General features: G+C 41.0%; 1 protein-coding gene across 1 annotated transcript in view; it reads left to right on the top strand.

Annotated features, from left to right (window-relative positions):
* The first annotated feature begins 3,297 nt into the window (after positions 1–3,297).
* mtus2b (microtubule associated tumor suppressor candidate 2b) overlaps positions 3,298–20,893 on the top strand; it is a 49,363-nt gene continuing 31,767 nt past the window's right edge. Inside the window, 5 exon segments of the mRNA XM_052109555.1 lie at positions 3,298–5,148; positions 5,643–5,850; positions 7,027–7,230; positions 13,190–13,327; positions 13,330–13,350. Coding sequence (XP_051965515.1) covers positions 3,298–5,148; positions 5,643–5,850; positions 7,027–7,230; positions 13,190–13,327; positions 13,330–13,350 — 2,422 coding nt within the window.

Below are 20,893 nucleotides of genomic sequence, written 5' to 3'. Positions count from 1 at the left end.
GGGATGCTTTGCTGCTGGAGGGTACTGGTGCACTTCACAAAATAGATGGCATCATGAGAAAGGAAAATTATGTGGATATATTGAAGCAACATCTCAAGATTTCAGCCAGAAAGGGAAAGGTTGGTCGCAAATGGGTCTTCCAAATGGACAATGACCCCAAGCATACCTCCGAAGTTGTGGAAAAATGGCTTAAGGACAACAAATTCCATCCATTTGAGTGGCCATCACAAAGCCCTAACCTCAAAATTTGTGGGTAGAACTGAAAAAAGCATGTGTGAGAAAGGAGGCCTACAAACCTGACTCTGTTACACCAGTTCTGTCTGGAGGAATGGGACAAAATTCCAGCAACTTATTGAGAGAAGCTTGTGGAAGACTACCCAAAATGTTTGAATCAAGTGAAACAATGCTAAAGGCAATGCTACCAAATACTAACAAAGTGTATGTAAACTTCTGACCCACTGGGAATGTGATGAAAGGAATAAAAGCTGAAATAAATAATTCTCTCTACTATTATTGTGACATTTCACATACTTAAAATAAAGTAGTGATCCTAACTGAGCTAAGACAGGGAATGTTTTCTATGATTAAATATCAGGAATTCTGAAAAACTGAGTTTAAATATATTTGACTAAGGTGTATGTAAACTTCTGACTTCAACTGTATTTGTACATGTAAATTGAGTCCTCTGTAATATAATGCTCAGACCTTTTCCACAAGATCGTAATTGCGGCTTGCAAATTGCTTTCAGCACAGATTATATGGGCACACTTGCACTTGCCTGATCTGCATGATTCCTTTAGTGAATCAGATTCTAATCCTGAGGAGACAGTGCATGTTAATAAATGGTGCATTTGTAGCACAATTAATTTTTTGTGAATTCCCCCTGAGTGTCACAAGTGATAAAAGTTATCTCTTCCATGTTAATCAGGTTTATTTGTTGTTGTCCTAAGTAGCCGAGGCCACGACAAGTAATGCATGACATAGTCCTGTCTGGTTAGGATGGCCATAATAATCTGTTGCAAGGCTTCTCAAGAGACATATTCTAAATCTCTTCATGGAGTCATTCACTGCTGGGTTACTTCGACAGGAAGATCTGACAGTGATGTGGCTTCTCACATGTGACTGACAAACCCTCATTTAGACAGTCAGACCATGACATGCATTGTCTCTGACAGCCCAACAGTGACTGTTTCAATTATTCCATTACAACTGAACATTTAAGGTCTGTCACAATCCAGTTGCTAACTGGATAATATAGTTCAGATTTTGTAATTACTTTGAAAAAAATCAAACAGTATGGAACAACATAAGGGTGAGTAAATAATGACAGATGTTGAATTCCGAAATACCAAGTAGGATTTCGTTTAGGGCCAATATATGTTCAGAAACAGCCCTGAATACGGGATATGCCAAATTCCTTAGGAGAAATAACATAGTCAAATTGATGACAGAGTAAGGCTATAAAGCTATACTATTAATGTGAATTACATAGAACAAATAATTTGGTTTTAGAAACATTTGATTAGAATTGTTTGAGTTCATCATATGGAAAACTCAGAATTTTGATTCCCGACTTCGGTATCTTGGTAAATCTGAGTTCAGTTCCCTTCTAAAATTCTAGAGGAGACATGTGATTCCTGGGGTCTATTTCTAGGAGAAAACAGATGTCTAATTTTTTATGATCTATGGAAGCAAACATAAAGAATCAACATAGTATTTAGAGTTAAGATATTGAGAGTTATGATACTAAGAAAATATACTTGGCCTACTGTACGGCTAATGATCCTTTTGTTGTATTTTGTTACGTACATGCCATTATTTGCTATTTTGTCTGTGGTACCAAATAACATATTCTGATTCTTTTCATGTTATCCTGAATAAATTATTACAGATATTTATGAAAACACAAAGATAATAAGGCATTATTATTATGGCTGCTGTAATTGAACAGTAATGTTTGATTGCACTTGCTCAAAATGAGTAGATGCACAAAATGCACAAAATGGGCCAAGAAAAATCGGAGAACAATGCAATACTTTATGCATGTTTTTTGCTTAGATTTAGATTTGACTGTAGCTAGCATAGCAGAATATTTTTAAGTTAGACTCTTAACTCTTTTAACTCTCTCTCTCTCTCTCTCTCTCTCTCTCTCTCTCTCTCTCTCTCTTTTTTTTTTTTTTAAAGAAATATTCAATGTGTTTAGTAGTTGGATTGAAAATACAGTATCAGAGCTAGTCAGTTAATAATCCAATAGTGCCCTTTGGACTTACTATTTTGGATAACTTTTTCTTCAGCATACTTCTAAAGATATCTTATGGCTTATATCATTGGCAAGATTAGCTGTTTAATAAGCTCATCCATTATTTATCCCTTACAATATATATTGAACCGGTTTTCCTACAAAAGTATGTTCCTGTTGAGAACCTTTGTCAGTATTACCTTAGGGAATGACCTCCTACGGCTGAAATTCTGGAGTGGAGGAGCTGCTCTTGTTGCTAAGGAAAAGTGAGCAAGAGAGTGCTTTCTCACTTCAGTATTATGAAAGAATTGTGCTGATTTGAATAACCTATAACACCAAATCTAATTTGAGGGTAGCATTAAAAATTATGCATCAGGGAATCTTTTCACCTTAAAAATACTTTATATAAATCAATACTTGAGCAACAGCAAAGCATGTTTCAAGTTGTTAGTTTAGGGCTGATCTTATGTTGTGTTTTCCCAGGAAGGAACTGACAAGAAAGCAATGTCATGAGAAATTGTATTGTATTTTCAGGGAAATGTTTGCATTTCTGAGGGATTTTTTAATGCCAAATACTTAAATAGACCCAATTAACTGAAATAAATTTTAAATTCATTTTAAATAAATTAATTCATATTTGCCTCACATTGGACAACACTTGTCTCTGAAACATAATTGAAAGCTACAAGTCACTACAGTGTTTGCAGAGGCACTAAATTTGATAATAAAATACAAAATGATGTCACATTAATTCAAGTCATTTCTATTTATAAAGTGCTTTTCACATAGTTTCACAGCCAGCCATTTCATAGCCATGCCTACACTGTTAAAAGTTTGGCAAGTTATATCAAGACATATCTAAATCTGTTGTTTAATGTAAACCTGCCTCTCCTTGCAGGTTGATGTCAACTCCTGACTTCATCTACTCAAGACCAGTAACTCAAACAACAGTTTGAAAGATGCAAATGCTTGAATTAGCTTTAAAAGCAGAGAAAGCTCCAGACCTCAAGAGAGGATCAACAAAGCTGTACTTGAGAGCTTGATAACACAGAACCAACATGAGTGTGAATGATTGTGCAAGACCTTTTGGGGGTAGCACTGAAGATGGCTGTAGGAAAATGAGGAACAACAATGGAGATGCAGTGGATTCCCTAGATGGAGATTCCAATGCTAATGAAATCCAAAGGGAACATGGAGGAATTTTGGAGGTTATTGACACCATGACCTCTGTGGTACCCCAGACTGAGAAACAGGGTAAGATGATTATTCAGGGCACAGGTTCCCTGTGTGATGACCCAGAGCTGGCTGAGTTTGAGAGGCTTGAAAGTCAGGAACTAGAAAATGAGGAAGAGAGCAATAGTCCTAAAGATAACCTGAAGGGGCCATCCACCATTGTTATGCAGACCGAAGCAAAATATCCAAGTGATAAAGATGGACCCTCCCAGCTAACTTTAAAAGAGCAGGATTCCACCATTTGCCCTCAGTGCACTAGCAAAGAAGCACCGGGATGCATAACAAGGGCTGAGTTTAGCTCTGATAATGATGTTTTTGTGTCTTGCCTCTCCACAATGTCTAGTCTTGGAGGAAGTCTTGCTAGTGCCCTGGACCATGCTGGTCGAACCCAGAGCTCTGATTCATGGCATGCACCCTCAGGACCATACCGAACTCTCTCGGAGGACCTAACACTTGCCATACAGTCTTGTCTGACCAAACCAGACAAAAGTCGGAGCTCCATACACACAGCAAAAAGTACATCAAAAAACATTAGTGTTGATCTGAACCTCAACTCAACTACTTTGCCAGAGGAACATCTTTTAGAAGCACAAGAAAACCAACCAGCTACAGACTTTGCAACATATGAGAACTCAGTCCAGCTGACAAATGGTGTGAGTGAATGTAGCATTACTATGGCCAAAAGGGTCCCTAATGAATCTGGAAGCGCTAGTGAGGACAATCCAGGAGAACCAGGCATTCATACTAAGGAGCACCAAGTAACAGAAGACAAGGATCCAAATTTGAAAACATCAACTCAGAACTCTTGCCAACCTGTAATCTCTGAAAATACACAGTCTACTTCCCATACTAGAAGGCTCTCCCATGATCTCAGTGGTGATATACAGAATAAACTCAAATCCCATGATGAAGAATGTTCTGCTCTGAATTTAAACTCCTCTACAGTAACCTCAAAGGGTACACCAGTCCATTATGGTGGCTCTGAACCACAACTGTACAGGAAGAAATCAACTTTTGAAAAAACACGAAGTTCTAGTTCATTGGAACGAAGAAGGCCCTGGAGCAGCCCTTCTCGCCCTGAGACCCCTCCATCCCCTAAAATCACCTTTTCACCTCGGAAACAGCCACCTCCTTCACCAGCCAGATCTATTAGCACAAGAGAGGGTAGTCAGGAACATACTGAAACTTCACAGAGGGGTACCAGTGGTCTGAGGCAGCCAAGTAAAAGTTTTCTCACTAGCTTTAGTATTATCCCAAAATCTGTTCTTTCTCAACAACCCACTAGAGCAAAGACTGAACCTAAGAGGTCCTCTCCACCTCACAAGCCCAAAAATGTCCGACCTAAAATCATCACCTATGTCCGCAAGAATCCTCAAGCAAAGACATTGTCTGAAGGACCCTACGAAGTATCAACTCTTCCACCCAGACTTCCACCTTACGCCAGCTCTCCAACCTCAAAAGAGCCAAAGGTTGAGGGGTCCAGATGTTCACCCACGCTGAGCTCTTCTAACTTACTTTATGATAAGTATCAGCAGGAGATACAGAGATCAGGGTACTACACCCCTCCAGGACTGATGGTCTCTGGAATAAGGCCACCCAGTCACACTGTCCCCCATAAATTGGTGGGAAAATCAGACTGTTTCCACGGGGAGCTGCCAGATCAATATTTGCATGAGGTGGGACACAAGAATTAAAGAGTCTTTGTTGCATACACAGTACGGTTGAACTCAAAAAATGCTTTCTGTTTGTGATTGCATGGGCAGAGACCATAATTTAAAGGGACTTTATGTCATAATTTACTCACCCCCATCTTGTTCCAAACCTTTATTTTTCTCAGTCAAAGCTATCATATGACTTTTAAAGACTTGGAATATAGTGCACAAGTTGTCAAGACTGCTTTCATGATACTTTTATGGTGCGTTTGCATCCTCTTGGAAGCTTGAATGCTCCAGTCCCAATTCATTGTGATTGCATAGAGTACAGTGACAGCACATTCTTCAGAATTTCTCATTTTGTGTTCCGTGAAAGACATGGAAGTCATACAGGTTTGGAAGAACATTAGGGTGAGTAAATTATGATATTATTTACATTTCTGAGTTAAATATTCCTATAAAATCATTTTAAAATGTCTGGTAACAGACACATCAAAAGTTGCTTCTTGCTATTTCAGGTTGGTAGAGGGGTTCAGCTGTCTACCCATGATACTGCTGGTGTTTTCCGCATTCCTAGAGCTTTAAGGCCTCAGCTTGGTCTTGGAGCCATCAGCAGACAGACTGCTTCTAAGAACAGGGAGATATTACCAAGTCAAAAGTTGACATCACCCCTCAGTTACACGGCTCCAGCTGGTCAAGCTCCAAGCAGTCACCAGGAACTCTCAGGTCAGTTAATGCTAAAGCGCTCTTTTTTACACTGTGTCTTAATTTTCCTGTGACAAATAATTTGTCCGTTATCAAGGCAGAAAATATTTCATGTTTTTCAATATTTCATGTTTTTCTATTGTGTTTGTTGGAGCAGGTCCAAAGAGGACCAAATAGATTTCACTTTAAAAAGAGCTATGTTGTTCCCTCAAGTTGTTTCATAACCATATGACATTTGTTCGTCCATGGAACACAAAAGGAGATGTTGGCCACAGTCACCATTCACTTTTATTGCATATTTTTCATAGTGAAAGTGATTGGTGAATGAGCCCTTTTTTTATTTATACATTTATTTATTTTTGTACCCTTTTCTTCCAATTTGGAATGCTCAATTTCCACTACTTAGTAGGTCCTCGTGGTGGCACCTCAATCCGGGTGGTGCAGGACAAGTCTCAGTTTCTGAGACCGCTTATTTGTGCATCTTATCACGTGGCTTGTTGTGTATGACACCGCATGTGGAGGCCCATGCTACACTCCGCAGACTATTCACAACTTACCATAGAGAGCGAGAACCACTAATCATGACCAAGAGGAGGTTACCCTATGTGACTGTACTCTGCCTAGTCACCGGGCCAATAGGGTTGCTTAGAAACCTGGCTGGAGTTACTCAGCACACCCTGGATTCGAACTCGCGACTCCAGGGGTGTTAGTCAGCGTCAATACTCACTGAGCTACCAGGCCTGGTGAATAAGCCTGTGGCATGGGGACGTGGTCATGTGTTGGTCTGCCGGAGAGAGAGAGCAGTAAGGCTTGTTACCTGGTTCATATTTACCCCTAACACCTGTCTCTTGCTGGCGTGCCTTTTATGTCTCCCTCTGCATCACTATAATGAGAGACAGATGTTAGGGGTAATTATGAACCAGGTGACAAGCCTTACCGCTCTCTCTCTCTCCCGCAGACCGACACATGACCACGTCCCCATGCCATAAAGCCCTTTAAAAAATCATCAGCATCTTCACTAAAAGTCTGACTGTTCTTTCCTTTTAAACCTGTTGGGGTGTTTGTTCACACATGCACATATGTGTTTTCATTGAAGATTATGGATTGTTGATAGAAGTCTATGAAATATGTTTCATTCAAGAATTAACTTGTGTGATGTGTTTGTGGTATTACTAAGATTTATGTACTCTTTTACAGTTGATCAGAAGAGACTAGCATCTGGTGTGGCTTCCAAATTTATGGTACCCAAACCAGGTCAAACTGGACTGCGTCCACCTGGCTTCTCCCACCTGCCTCCAGCCCGACTGGCTGCATTTGGCTTCATCCGCAGTGCCAGTGTGTCCTCCGTGTCCAGCAACCAATCAAATGACAGCACACACAGTGACCCCTGCCGATCCAGCCGTGAGTGTTAGAACTTTTCCTGTCATAAACCTTCTGTCAGTCACATGCAAAACATTTTACCCATGCTGATATACACAGCGGTCTGACTGGAGAACCACCTGCTAAAAGATGTGGCTGTACAGCTTTAGGTACAGTTGATTTTTCAGCTTTTATCATTGTAAGAGTGCTTACAAGGTGGAAATTTGAAGCTTCTCCATTTTCTTTTCTTTTTTTCTTCTTTTTTTTCCTCTGCCCCTTTTCTCCCCAGTTTGGAATGCCCAATTCCCAATGTGCGTCCTCGTGATGGCGTATTGACTCTGGGTGGTGGAGGATGAATCTCAGTTGAGATTCTCAATTCTATACTTTTAACAAAATGTAAGAATTTTGTGGCATATTTTATACATTTTTATTTTTAAAAAGTAGATTTATTTTTTGCTTTGAATTTGATCAGAGGTAGAATTAGTTGAAAACAATTACTGAATACAATTCTCTCAAATTCAGATCTCAATTCAGACCATAAACAAACTAGACCAAAGGTCACACTAATTCTGAACCAGAATGATGATGATAAACTTTTTTGATAACTTGAGAATTTTGATAACCTTTACTTTTCCCTGTTGAACAGGATGATGTCGAGCATGCTATCAAAATACATTATTTTAGTAATCTAATACATGGATATATTTATGTGAATTTATAATTATCATTCTGACTGACAATTTGACGTATTACAAAAGACACACTAATAGTCTTATTTAGATGGATAATACAGGATTTATTTTTCCATTCTGGTTATTGATTGTACATGAACCCATTTGTAATGCCCATTATATATTATTACTTGGCTACTTACCAAATATTATGCTAAATGGTAGAAAAAGAAATAAAACATTTATGTATTCATTATTGTATTATGTAAGAACAAAGGCCGATAACCGATTAATCGGTTGATTAGTTTTTAAAATCATACTTTTTTAAATGTAAACAATGGATAGTCAATCCCTACTGTGACGCAGAGGCTACAAAATAAATAGGATCCCAAATGCAGTTTATTGTTCAACCAAAATCGTAATGATAATCATAAAAAAATTTTGTGCATAATGTGGGACTTTATGCATGTATGTGCTATGGGGGGATGTTTCCATATAGTCCCATTTTTCTTTGCATATCCTCCCTTCAATTTAAAACACTACATTATATAATCAAATATAATGTGCATTGAAGAGAGGATAAAAATATGGATGAATATTGTCAATGATGAAAGATTTAGAAACAGCAAATCACCACAAGATCTCAGTGATTGTTTTTATTTCGCTTGTAGAGGCTGCTGTTAGTCTGCAGAACCAAGCCGTTTAAACTGTAGAATCTTCCAGCGCTGGCCACTGATGGGGAAAAACAATTGGCATAGATTTGTACTGATAACATATAGTTCTATCTGGATGACTCCTATCGAGGAGCCTACCCCCATGCAGGACGGGACTCAACTGGTGGTGGTGGGGTGGTGGAGGGTGCCATGTTAGCACACTGAAATACATTTATGCATTTTGGCAGACGCTTTTATCCAAAGCGACTTACAGTGTACTTATTACAAGGACAATCCCCCCGGAGCAACCTGGAGTTAAGTGCCTTGCTCAAGGACACAATGATGGTGGCTGTGGGGATCGAACCAGCAACCTTCTGATTACCAGTTTACCAGTTATGTGGTTTAGACCACTACACCACCACCACTCCGAAGCAATGTGATAGATTGTGAGCATACTTATAAAGCAATGGCTTACATGTGATTGGCTAGGAATTACCCAGCTAATTGTGCGATGATGTACAGCTGCTAATCTTCCCGCTACAACTATGCTGCGCTTACACTTCCAAAAAGTAACTATCAGCACAGATTAATCTGTAAAACTGATATATCGATCTACCGCTACATAAAACAAGCAAAGCAATGTAGGAAATCAGTGGCTTGGGAGTCGGGACAACGGTCAGTTGTACAGTTTAGCGAACATTATACAAAAACATTTGCCCCCAGAATGCAGTGATTCAAATCGATTTGGAATCATCTAAGCAAATTGTTAAATGTGACATGTATCATTTCGGCTTTACTAGCCATACTAAAAAGAATTACAAAAATGAATGATTGTTTTCAAGTAGATTTCCCAAACGCTCCTTCCACCCATTTAGCTCCGCTCCCATATTGTCTATTGTTTGGACAAACAGATTGTTCTGCCCCAAAGTTGAGCCAAATCATTGGTTGACCCAACAGTTGACATGTCGGACTGTCGAACAAACAATGTTCTAAAAGGCACCACAGAACAACAGTTCACACTTTTCGGGATGTCAGTCTACAAATGTCTCTGAAAATAAAACTCTAAAATGGAACTATTTTAAGATCTGAAAAAGTATACACATCACGCAATATACAGGCCAATTTACAGACCAGAATTTTCCAAATTTCAGAAATATAATTTTGATTAGGTAGTAGTTTAAATACAGTGTTAAGAACAGCATATGAAATGCTGCTGCCAGCAATCTCTCACACTCCCCTATTACTCTGAAGGCTAATGTTCTGCTGAGTCGTTGGTTATTTGGTCATAGATGACTGTGCACACTGCTGCAGTATGTGTAAATTCAGCTTTATCTCTATTAGACTTGAGTGTCCTCTCATTCATTTATAGATATTCCCAACAGTCATTCTCCTAAACTCAATAACAAATAATGTCGCAAAAGAGCTGAGTGTGATGTATACATTCTCACAGAGATGGTCATTCTCTCTCTCTCTCTCTCTCTCTCTCTCTCTCTCTCTCTCTCTCTCTCTCTGTCTCTGTCTTTTTTGGGTTGTTATAGTTGTCATATGTTATACTGTAAGTACAGTGAGTGTTTTGAAATCACACCCTTATTTTGCATCCCATTATAACATCAGGAGACGTCCCAACATGTCTGCTACTATAGTGGGGAAACATTTGTCTGTCGGCTCAGACAGCTGAGAGGTCATCAGTTGCACCTTCACTTCCCAATTTTATGTTCCCTCTTAAAAACCCAGAGACTTGTCCTCTTGTAATTTATATCCGGAGACTAGTGTGTGCATATGGAATTTTTTTCTGATGCTTTGCTCGGACAGCTGTTGACCCCACCCGAGTTGAAGTCCAATTCCAGGCCAGGGTGACCACTTTTACTTTTGGTCACTCTGAATGTCTTGTCTGGATTAGAGGCGGAAGTGTCCTCCACATATAGTGGAGCTGGGCTGGTGTATTTGACGGGGTTCTAGATCTTACCGAAAACTTTTTAAGTCTTGGTATGGTAACCGAACTTTGTAAACGTAAGAGATTTGCATGTGGTCTGAGCTGTCTAGCGACTCGGTGGAGTTATAGTGTCAGATCAACTTTTTGAAAGCGAATGATGTTCTTTTATCTCAAGTCTGGATTCTGAATGCAACTCATCCACTAAATGAAGATTTGGCTGCAAAAATGTTTACATTACTTGGTTATTTTGTACCGCTCTTTACTTTTGTTTTAAAAAGGGACACTGAAAAGCAGGATCTGCACCCATGTAAGTGTTGTTTGTAATTCATTTAAAATAAGAGTGTTTCAACAATGAAGTTGCAAATTAATTGTGGGCCGTTTGCCTGATAGGAAAAAAAGTGCAGGAAGATTATTTGGAGTCCAATCGTTAATAAATATTTATACAACAGTTATTGTCAGCCCTTGAATCTGATTAGACAAGTGGCGCTCCAAGACTGCTGATGTTTATTGTTAGATGCTTCATCATTTTCTATCACCAAACAGTGGTGGGAAATTCATTGTATCATTTTGATTTCATTCACTGATTTGTTTAGTGGCCATTTCAGGAGATTGAACATAACATTTTCATGTTATGAGTGAGTCATTCAATCATTGACTGATTCGCTCACCACTGAAACAATGGAACTAAACGAGAATGATTCGTTTATGATTGAATGATTTAAAAGCACTGATTAATTTACAAAGTAAACACAAAAAGTTCAATGAATCCAGTGCAGAGAGCGAGTTGTGCTTGATTCTTTGGCTTATTTTGGAACTATTTTTGCTGGCGGAGAAGAATTTAACAAACTAACTCGCCAATTTTTGCCTGAAAGTTTTTCAAGGTTTAATTGACATTAAGTGACCTAGCGTAACAATAGTTTTGGCTGGAAAAGAAAATAGCATATTGAATGTCACAGAAAATTATAAATATGCTTTAAAACCAAGATCTTTATTGGGAATGTTTTGTTGGGAATAGAGCTCTTAATGCAAATTGTATCTGGTTTTCTTCATGATCAGCATGAGATTGTATCTATAAAATAAGCCTCAGATATTATCCTATTGATCTTTACATCAGAGGTACATCACAAATTCAATAGCATAGTACATTGTCTTCACATAAACATCACATCAATGAAAATGAAAGTAAGGCTTTTACACAGTGTGCTCAAACATGCAAAGGTCTTCATCTGTCTTACATGTCAAACATCATTCACATCAGACGGTGAAACCTCTCCAATGCTTTAATGGTGCATCATAAATAATGCACAGAGTGCTGTTTTGTGTACCAGCGCCTCTCTCTGACATGTCCTGAGCGGAATGCACCACGTCATGCCATTTGCCAGCCAGTGTCTTCATCTACTGCTGATGGTCATTCATCGGAAACATGTTGCCATTGTCTGTATTTTAATGAAAATACTTACAGTTGAAGTGTGATTTCTTCAACCCTAGCAGCACCAAACAGAATTGCAAAAATCATGTGATTACAGAATTCTAAAACAATTAGTGTGCCAGGCAGCTGTAAAACAGAATTAAAACGTACATTTAAACTAAATTCATGTTTTATTTTTTTATTTCACTTTTCCTTAACATACAGTTTTCACAGCCCTTGTAACAGATCGTCTGTTGACTTTATTGACCACAGTTTTGTAGTGCCTCATTAATGTGCAGGTAGTGAATTGAATCACATTGATCTCACCTTGCAGCTGTGACTTTTTGTTTTTGGATGTATGTCTGGAGTATACTGTAAATCAAAATGCATCAGTGATTTTGAGCCTGCCATTGATTTATTAATCTACCTGGGCAAAAATCCACCACATTTCCATTTCTACACTGAGATGAATGGAATATAAGTAAAGGTGGAGACAGATTGTCTGCAGTGTCAGCAGAACATGTCATATACTTCTGGACTGATTGATTGGCTCTGTCTCTTTACCACCATTAGTTATCATAATTCAAACTCAGCAATCTAGAAGAAAAATAGTTAAGCATATTTTTTAAGAGGCTTTTAATGACCAATAAAGTACTGTGGCAGTACCACTGTTGTACTGTGATATTATGAAATGGTAATAGTACTTTTACATTATACTGTATATACCAAGGAACTAAATGATTGCCAGATGCATATAACATGATAAGGAGTACAACACAAGAGCAGAAGTGATAGTACACAACAGCGAAGAAAGAATGCTTGTCTTCAAAGATGCATTATTTCAGGTTAAGTCAAACAATTTTTATTTGTATAGTGATTTTGTACAGCTTTTCAGAAAAGTATGCTGTAATGCCTGTAATGTCTGTAACATCTTAAGAGTCCTCATTGAGCAGTTTTATTAAAAAGTGACATTGAAAATCATGCCTTTAGGCCCCCAGAGAGCAAGCCAAAGGCGAATGTAATGTCAACATTAGTTAGCTGTATGTGATACAATCATGCATTAACTAAGAAAACATTGAGTGCGGAAGTCTATTTAAAGGCCTTGGTTGGCAGTAATTTATTGTCTATGTATTACATACTTGCAATCCAGCTGGAAGCTTGTGGTAGTTCATTTCCTCTGAAGTCCTTCGCAAGTCTGAGGTGTAGGTAGTGGTCAGTGAAGCATCCCTTGTTGTACGGCTGGAGGTGGCAGCAGTTCATCTTCTGTGAAATCCATAGTAGTAGACAGAAGAATGCAAGGATGTCAATCACAAGTGTCTTGTTTTCTTTTCCACAGGTCCAAACAGTGGCAGTGAGGAGACCCTCCTCTCTCGCTCCCCTCTCCCCCTCACTGAAAGCAGCAGTGTGAGAAGTCCTTACCGCGGCAGCCCCACACCCTCCAGTGGCCCCACCCCCACCCGCCGCTCTCTGCTCCCACCCCTCGCGGCTCACCTGTGGGTGAGTGATGCCGCTAGCATCTCATTATCATTATACTGTATTGTAAGGCTTTAATAGGATTTGTTACATTTTTATTTGCTGGATACTTTCTATAACAGTAAAGCAATGAATGAACATGAGCGCATTATGAAAATATTGGTGATATTCTATTTTGGAAGAATCTGTCGAAGAACATGTCAGGGTTATTTTTTTTACCCCAAAATTAATAAAGAAATACGATTTTTGTTTAAAGAATGAAAAAAATGAAGCCCTTTTTTTGCTTTATTACAATATTTTAATAATAGTTCAGCACCTTTGCCCTCAAATGCTCATTATTATATTGAGCATTTGTTTTATATTACATTATAATTGAGTTTGTTTGTAATTCTCATTATTCTTAAAGTTATTGTCATTAGATTCTCATACAGTAATATAATAATGAGAATTCAGTCATTCAGCCAGCTCTCGGAATGGTTTAGCAGGTGAATTTGGGTTTGACATACTGATAGAATATTGGTCTTGGCGGACTAGATCTTCTACACTGCTGTTGCTGTGCTGCTGCAGCAGAGCAAGTAAGGAGACTTGCTACTGCTAGAAAATACACATACATACTGAGTTAGCATGTGGACATGCTGCTGCTGCACAATGAGGCTAAATGCAAGACATGCTGCATCGAGCATGTGTGGAAAATACAGTTAAGGATTTACGCTCATTCTTAGGGTACTTTAGTTACAACAGAAAGCTCATTTAGGGTTTTTCTAGAGTTGCTGGCCCCATCCATGATTTACTGAACATATGTATCAAGCAGTGTGCTGCCACAAATAAAGAGTTTAGTGCTTTGTGGTCATCAGAGTGCCAATCAGCATTTGAGCTGCTGAAGGAGAAGCTTACTTCTGCTCCTGTGTTAGGGTATGCAGATTTCAATCTTCCATTTGCATTGGAGAAGGCCTGGCTGGTGTCTTATACCAGCAGCAGGAGAGTCATAGCTTATGCCATTAGGAGACTTTGTATAGCAGAAAGAAGGCTATCTCAGAAAAACCTTGAGGTTATCTGCTGGGTTCCAAGTTTGTGGTTATAACAGATAACAACCCTTTGTGCCATCTAAAAACAGTGCAATTGAGCAAAAATTGGGACGTCTTTTTGAGGTGAAATATGGCCCAGTGTGGCATAATGCAGCTGTTGATGCCCTCTCTAGGTAGCCATCAGCAGGGGAGCCTGTTACTCCTGAGGATGCAGAATATGATGACTGTATTGCCTTCTGCAATATCTTAAACAAAGGAACAGCCTTAGAACCCGACTTAGTGATTGCTGGTGAAAAGTGCTGTAGGGTTAGACAGATTCATGCTTTAGAGTGTGGAGTAGAGGAAGGTAGTAACTCTCAAGGAAGTACGCCTACTCTGCCGGGTTATACAACAGCTGAACTAAAGGATTTTCAAATTAAAGATCCTACTCTCAGTTCTATCAGAATTTTTTGTGAAGGTAAACAAAAGCCCACCACTCGTGAGTGATCTGGTCTATCAAAGCCTGTACGGTCGCTGATAAAGCAGTGGTAGTGTGTTAGGCTATGTTCAGACTGCAGGCAAATCAGATTTTTCTCAAATCAGATCTTTTCAGGCACACTGTCCGTACTATTAATTGCAAGTGATCAAATCAGATTTGCTCATTCAGACATAACCAACCTATCTGCATGGGTTGCTTTGGTTACGACGTATGTGTACCCACATAATGATACTTTCAAAACAGATGTGGGAAAAATGGAGGTGCAGCCTCCATGTGCAGCCAAATAAGTGCACTGACCAGTTGCGGTGCTGAACTCCTCTGTCGCACAAGAAAAACTCAACGACGGAGGAGACTGGTAAATAGTGTGATGTTCCGTGCTGCAGTCATCGTTTTTTGACGTCATCATTGTGTCGCATTAAGAGTGATGCAAAAGAACATTTGAAATACGAATTGAGCAGCCAGAGCATCCGGACTGAGACGCATCTGAAAAAAATCTGATTTCAATCTCATTTCTGCTTGGCTGTTTTGGTGCTCAGTGCTCTGTAGTGCTGTACATAGGGCAACAGTTCGAAAAGGAAGTGTGCTGGGTGAATGGGGTCAAGAGTGATTTTCCAGCCCTTTTCGTCACTCTGGATGTTTACAATTCCAGTAGGGTGGGTAGGGAAGTGCCAATAATCCTGTCAGCAGTCTGAACTATCCTTTGAAGTGTTCTGATGTATGACTTGGTAGCTGAACCAAACCAGACAGTTACAGAAGTGCAGAGGACAGACTCAATAACTGCTGAGTAGAACTGTATCAGCAGTGCCTGTGGCAGGTTGAACTTCCTATTAGGTCCTGTGAGATGGTAGTGCCCAGGAACTGAATGACTCCACTGCTGCCACAGTGCTGTTCAGAATGGTGAGTGAGGTTAATGTTGGGGTGTTCCTCATAAAGTTCACTATCATCTCCACTGTTTTGAGCATGTTCAGCTCCAGGTTGTTTTGACTGCACCAGGCGGCCAGCTGTTCAGCTTCCCTTCTATAAGCAGACTCTTTATTATCTTGGATGAGGCTGATGACTTTAGTGTCATCTGTAAACTTCAGGAGCTTGACAGAGGGGTCCTTGGTGGTGCAGACATTTGTGTACAGGAAGAAGGGTAGTGGGGAGAGCACACATCCCTGGGGGCCACCAGTGCTGATTGTAAATGTGCTAGATGTGAATTTTCCCATTCTGACTAGCTGTTGCCTGTCTGTCAGAAAGCTGGTGATCCCCTCACAGAGAGGCAGGAACAGAGAGCTGGGTTAATTTAGTCCATGGGACAGTGGGGTTGATGATCTTAAAAGCTAAACTGTAAAAGTCTAAAAGTCAAATATAGTATCCTTGCATAAATCCCTGGTCTGTCGAGATGTTGAATTATGTAATGCAGTCCCATATTGACTGCATCACCCACAGACCTGTTTGCTCGATAGGCAAACTGCCGGGGATCCAGGAGGGGTACAGTGATGTCCTTCAGGTGGGCCAACACCAGTCTCTCACATGACCAAAGACATCAGAGTGAATGGTCTGTAGCCATTAAGTTCTGTGATTTTGGGTTTCTTTGGGACAGGGATGAATGTGAAGCATTTGAAGCAGCAGTGAACTTCATACTTCTCTAGTGATCTGTTGAAGATCTGTGTGAAGATGATAGCCAGCAGGTCAGCAAAGGATTTTAGACAAGCAGGTGAAACACCATCTGGGCCCTGTGCTTTTCTTGTCCTCTGTTTAAAGAAGACCCGGCATACATCCTCTTCACAGATCTTAAGTACAGGTATAGTAGCAGGAGAGGGTAGGAAGGTGGTTGCAGGAGGTGTAAATGTTTGTTTGAGGTGAAGGTTGGAGCAGGTGGGGGGTGTGCGACTGGGCATTTCAAATCTGCAGTAAAACACATTCAGGTCATCAGCCAGTTGTTGATTCCCTACAGTGTTGGGGTATGGGGTCTTGTAGTTGGTAAAATCTTTCAGGCCTCTCTAATCTGATGCAGGTTCGTTAGCTGAAAACTGTTTTTTTTTTTCAGCTTTTCAGAAAAGCTTCTTTTAGCCACTTTGATCTCCTTTGTCAGTCTGATTTTTGGACTGATTGGATAATATTTTATCCCCAATTCTGTAAAGCATCCTCTTTGACCTGACAAAGCTTCCTGAGTTTTTCTGTAAACCATGGTTTTTCATTGTTATATGTTAAATAAGTCCTAGTAGGAATGCACATATCTTCACAGAAACTAATATATGATGCCACATTATCTGTGAGCTCATCCAGGTCTGTGGCTGCAGAATCAAAGATCCTCCAATCAGTGCTGTCAAAGCAGGCTTGTAATTCCAGCTCTGCTTTAGTGGTCCATATCTTTACAGTCTTTACTACAGGTTTAGCTGATTTTAGTTTCGGTCTATAGATCGGAAAAAGATGAACCAGACAGTGACCGGAGAGTCCCAAATCTGCTCAAGGGACAGAGCGATATGCATCCTTTATTGTTGTGTTGCAATGATTCAGTGTATTTCTGTCTCTGGTGGGACATGTAATGTGCTGTCTGTATATGGGCTGTTAACCTGTGAGGTTTGCCTTGTTAAAGTATCCAAGATTAATAATATGTGAGTCCAGGTATTGTTGCTCTGTGCTGTGATGTGATCAGCCAGCTGTTGCAGCGCTGCGCTTACACAGCGTGGAGGAATATAATCTTCTTCAGCGTTGTTACATCTGTACACCAACATTTGTTCATGTAAAAACATGTTCCAGCGACTCTCATTTTCCCTTAACCATGGTGTGATCTGCTCTGAACAGCTGGAAGCCTGGTAGATGTAATGCGCTGTCCGGAATGGCTTCACTCAGCCAGGTTTACGTGAAGAACAAAAGTCAAATATAGTATTTTGTGGGTTAGGCGAAGTAATTGATCAGTTTTGTTAGGAAAAGAGCAGAGATTCACTAGATTGATGCTTGGTAGCATGGTTCGAAAGACCACTTGAATGCTAGGACCCAAGGTTTCCCAGCAGAACATTGCCCAGAGCATCACACTGCCTCTGCTGGCCTGCCTTCTTCCCATAGTGCATCCTGTTGCCATCCCTTCTCCAGGTAAATGACCCGGCCGTCCACATGATCTAAAAGAAAACTTGATTCATCAGATCAGTCCACCTTCTTCCATTGCTCCTTGGTCCAGTTCTGACGCACACGTGCCCATTGTAGGTGCTTTCGGCATTGGACAGGGGTCAGCATGGGCTCTCTGACTGGTCTGTGGCCACAGAGCACATTTCTATTATGGCTAGCATTAAGTTTTTCAGCAATTTGTGCTGCAGTAGCTCTTCTGTGGGATTGGACCAGACGGTCTAGCTTTCACTCCCCACGTGCATCAGTGAGTCTTGGGTGCCCATGACCCAGTCTCCAGTTCACTGGTTGTACTTCCTTGGACCACTTTTGGTATGTCCTAACCACTGCATACCAGGAACACTCCACAAGACCTGCCATTTTGGAGATGCTCTGACCCAGTCGTCTAGTCATCACAATTTGGCCCTTGTCAAAATCACTCAGATCCTTAAGCTTGCCCAATTGTCCTACTTCCAACACATGAAATTCAAGAACTGACTGTTCTCTGCCTAATATATCCCACCCCTTGACAGGTGCCATTGTAATGAAATAATTAATGCTATACACTTCACCTGTCAGTGGTTTTAATGTTAGGCTGATCAGTGTATAACTATGACTAAAATAGAATATTAAGGCTGATGATTACAAGAGTAAAGGACATTGGTTTGTCTACAAACACAGTAACTAAAATAGGGAGAGAAGTTGTAATTTGTCTCATACTGCCAGTGTGGAATTAGCAAACCAAATAAAGAACAAAAAAACAAACAAGCACTATATAAAAAAAAAACACACCAAAATTGTAAAAGAAAGTAAACTTTTTAAAGTTATAGACATATGATTGTATGGCCAAATGTGGCCAGTCTCCATTGATTTCAGTTATACTCTGTGTTTTGCTTTGCAAGACAGCAAAATCAAGTAAAAAATTGGAATAATGTCAAAAGTCGTTTATGTTAACATAACACTGTGTAACAAATTATTATTTTTTATTTTTTTTGGGTTCCTGGGTAGTAAAGGGTTATTTCCTAATTGCTTATGAATAAATACATGTTAATTTGGACTCATATGTTGTTTTTTTCTTACTTTTTGTACGTTTTCTCATGGGAAATAGATACATTTCATATCATATCACTGTCCTGGTCACAAAAGCAAAGTTTGTGGGGAATAATAGCCATGTTATATACTTTTGAGGCATAAGCAAAAATTTTTTTTTACATAGTGTAATGAAACGACTCGGTTACTTACGTAACCTCGGTTCCCTGAGAGGAGGGAACGAGTATTGTGTAAGTAGCTTACGCTACGGGAAAACTCAGTTTCTCGAGAAATATTGAAGTCTTTATGTAAAACGCATTGCAGCTGCACAGCAGACAGCAATGAGCGAGGCAGCTCGGTCATTGGCTGTGCTGCGGCAACTTGCTTCGAACCAATGGCGGGCGACTCTGAACGCGCGACCAATGGGCGGCGCTTCACGCCGCAGACGCTCAGAGCCCGCCAAGATGGGCGTGGCTAGGGCTATATATTAGGCGCCCGTCATGAGAGTTCTTTAGGTTCAATCGACCGAAGCGAACTGACCAAGCACAAGTACGGCAGCTTACGCAATACTCGTTCCCTCCTCTCAGGGAACCGAGGTTACGTTAGTAACCGAGTATTTGCTTGTAGAGTGAGCTCTGACGCCTAAGGGGCATTGAAGGCCCTTGGCTTCATAAGCCAGCGCTATAGCATCCACTATCCAGCCGATCTTCTTTGCTTTGAAACTGCGAGACCTTTAGTGCGCCGCCAAAGCATACTGAATAATTGTTCCGCCTGTCTGAACGGGGCAGAACGTTCCAAATATACTCTGAGCCCTGACCGGGCAGAGTAAATTAGCGTCGCTTTCATCTGCTGGAGACGATAGCGCTGCCAGAGATATAACCTGTACTCTGAAGGGTGTGGAGAGCACTTTAGGAATATACCCGTGCTTTGGCCTAAGGACAACTCTGCAGTCGTTAGGTCCAAATTCCAGGCAAGCAGCGTTGATGACAGCGTGCAGGTCAGCCCACTCTCTTGACTGAGGCGAGCGCCAGCAAGAGCGCAGTTTTGAGCGAGAGCTGTGTAAGGTGCACGGTTCGGAGAGGTTCGAACGGGGCACTCTTGAGTGCATCCAGGACCATGGCCAGGTCCCAGATCGGCACTGAGGGGGGGCGAGGAGGGTTCATCCTCCTAGTGCCTCTTAGGAAACGAATGATTAGGTCGTTTTTCCCTAATGAGCGTCCCTTGTCAGGATTGTGTGACGCCGCTATGGCAGCCACATAGACTTTGAGCGTGGAGGGTGTGCGGCCCGCCTCCAGCAGCTCTTGCAAGAAGGCGAGTACACTTGGTATCTCGCACGATTTGGGGTTCAAGCTCTTGGTATCACACCAGTCACTGAACACTTTCCACTTTTGGGCATATAAGCGCCTCGTAGAGGGCGCTCACGCCTCAGTGATGGTTCTCAACACTCCATTGGGGAGGTTCTCGGAACCCGTTGAGGGGCCATGCATGAAGGGCCCACAGATCGGGCGGGATGAAGAATCATCCCGTTGGCCTGCCTGAGGAGGTCCAGCCTCAACGGAATCGGCCATGGGGCAGATTGCATCATCTGCATCCGTTCTGGAAACCACATCTGGTTCTTCCAGAGTGGGGCTTCCATGAGCACTGCACATTTCACTTCCCTGATCCGACTGATGACCTGAGGTAGCATCGCGATCGGGGGACAAGCATACAAGGGGCGGTTCGGCCAGACTTGGGCGAAGCGTCCGTGCTTTTGAGAAGAAAAGAGGGCAGTGCGCATTTTCCCTGGAGGCTAAGAGGTCGACCTCTGCCTCGCCAAAGGTTTGCCATAACCACTGGGCCATCAGGGGTGGAGAGACCATTCCCTGGGAGAACTTTGTCTCTGGACAGCATGTCCGCTCCCTGGTTCAGGACGCCTGGCACATGCGCTGCTCTCAGCGAGCGCAGGTTG

The sequence above is a fragment of the Xyrauchen texanus genome, chromosome 38, assembly GCF_025860055.1.
Source record: "Xyrauchen texanus isolate HMW12.3.18 chromosome 38, RBS_HiC_50CHRs, whole genome shotgun sequence".
Taxonomy (NCBI): Eukaryota; Metazoa; Chordata; class Actinopteri; order Cypriniformes; family Catostomidae; genus Xyrauchen; species Xyrauchen texanus.
Note: the sequence above shows the minus strand (reverse complement) of the source record. Positions and strands in the feature narration are given on the sequence as shown.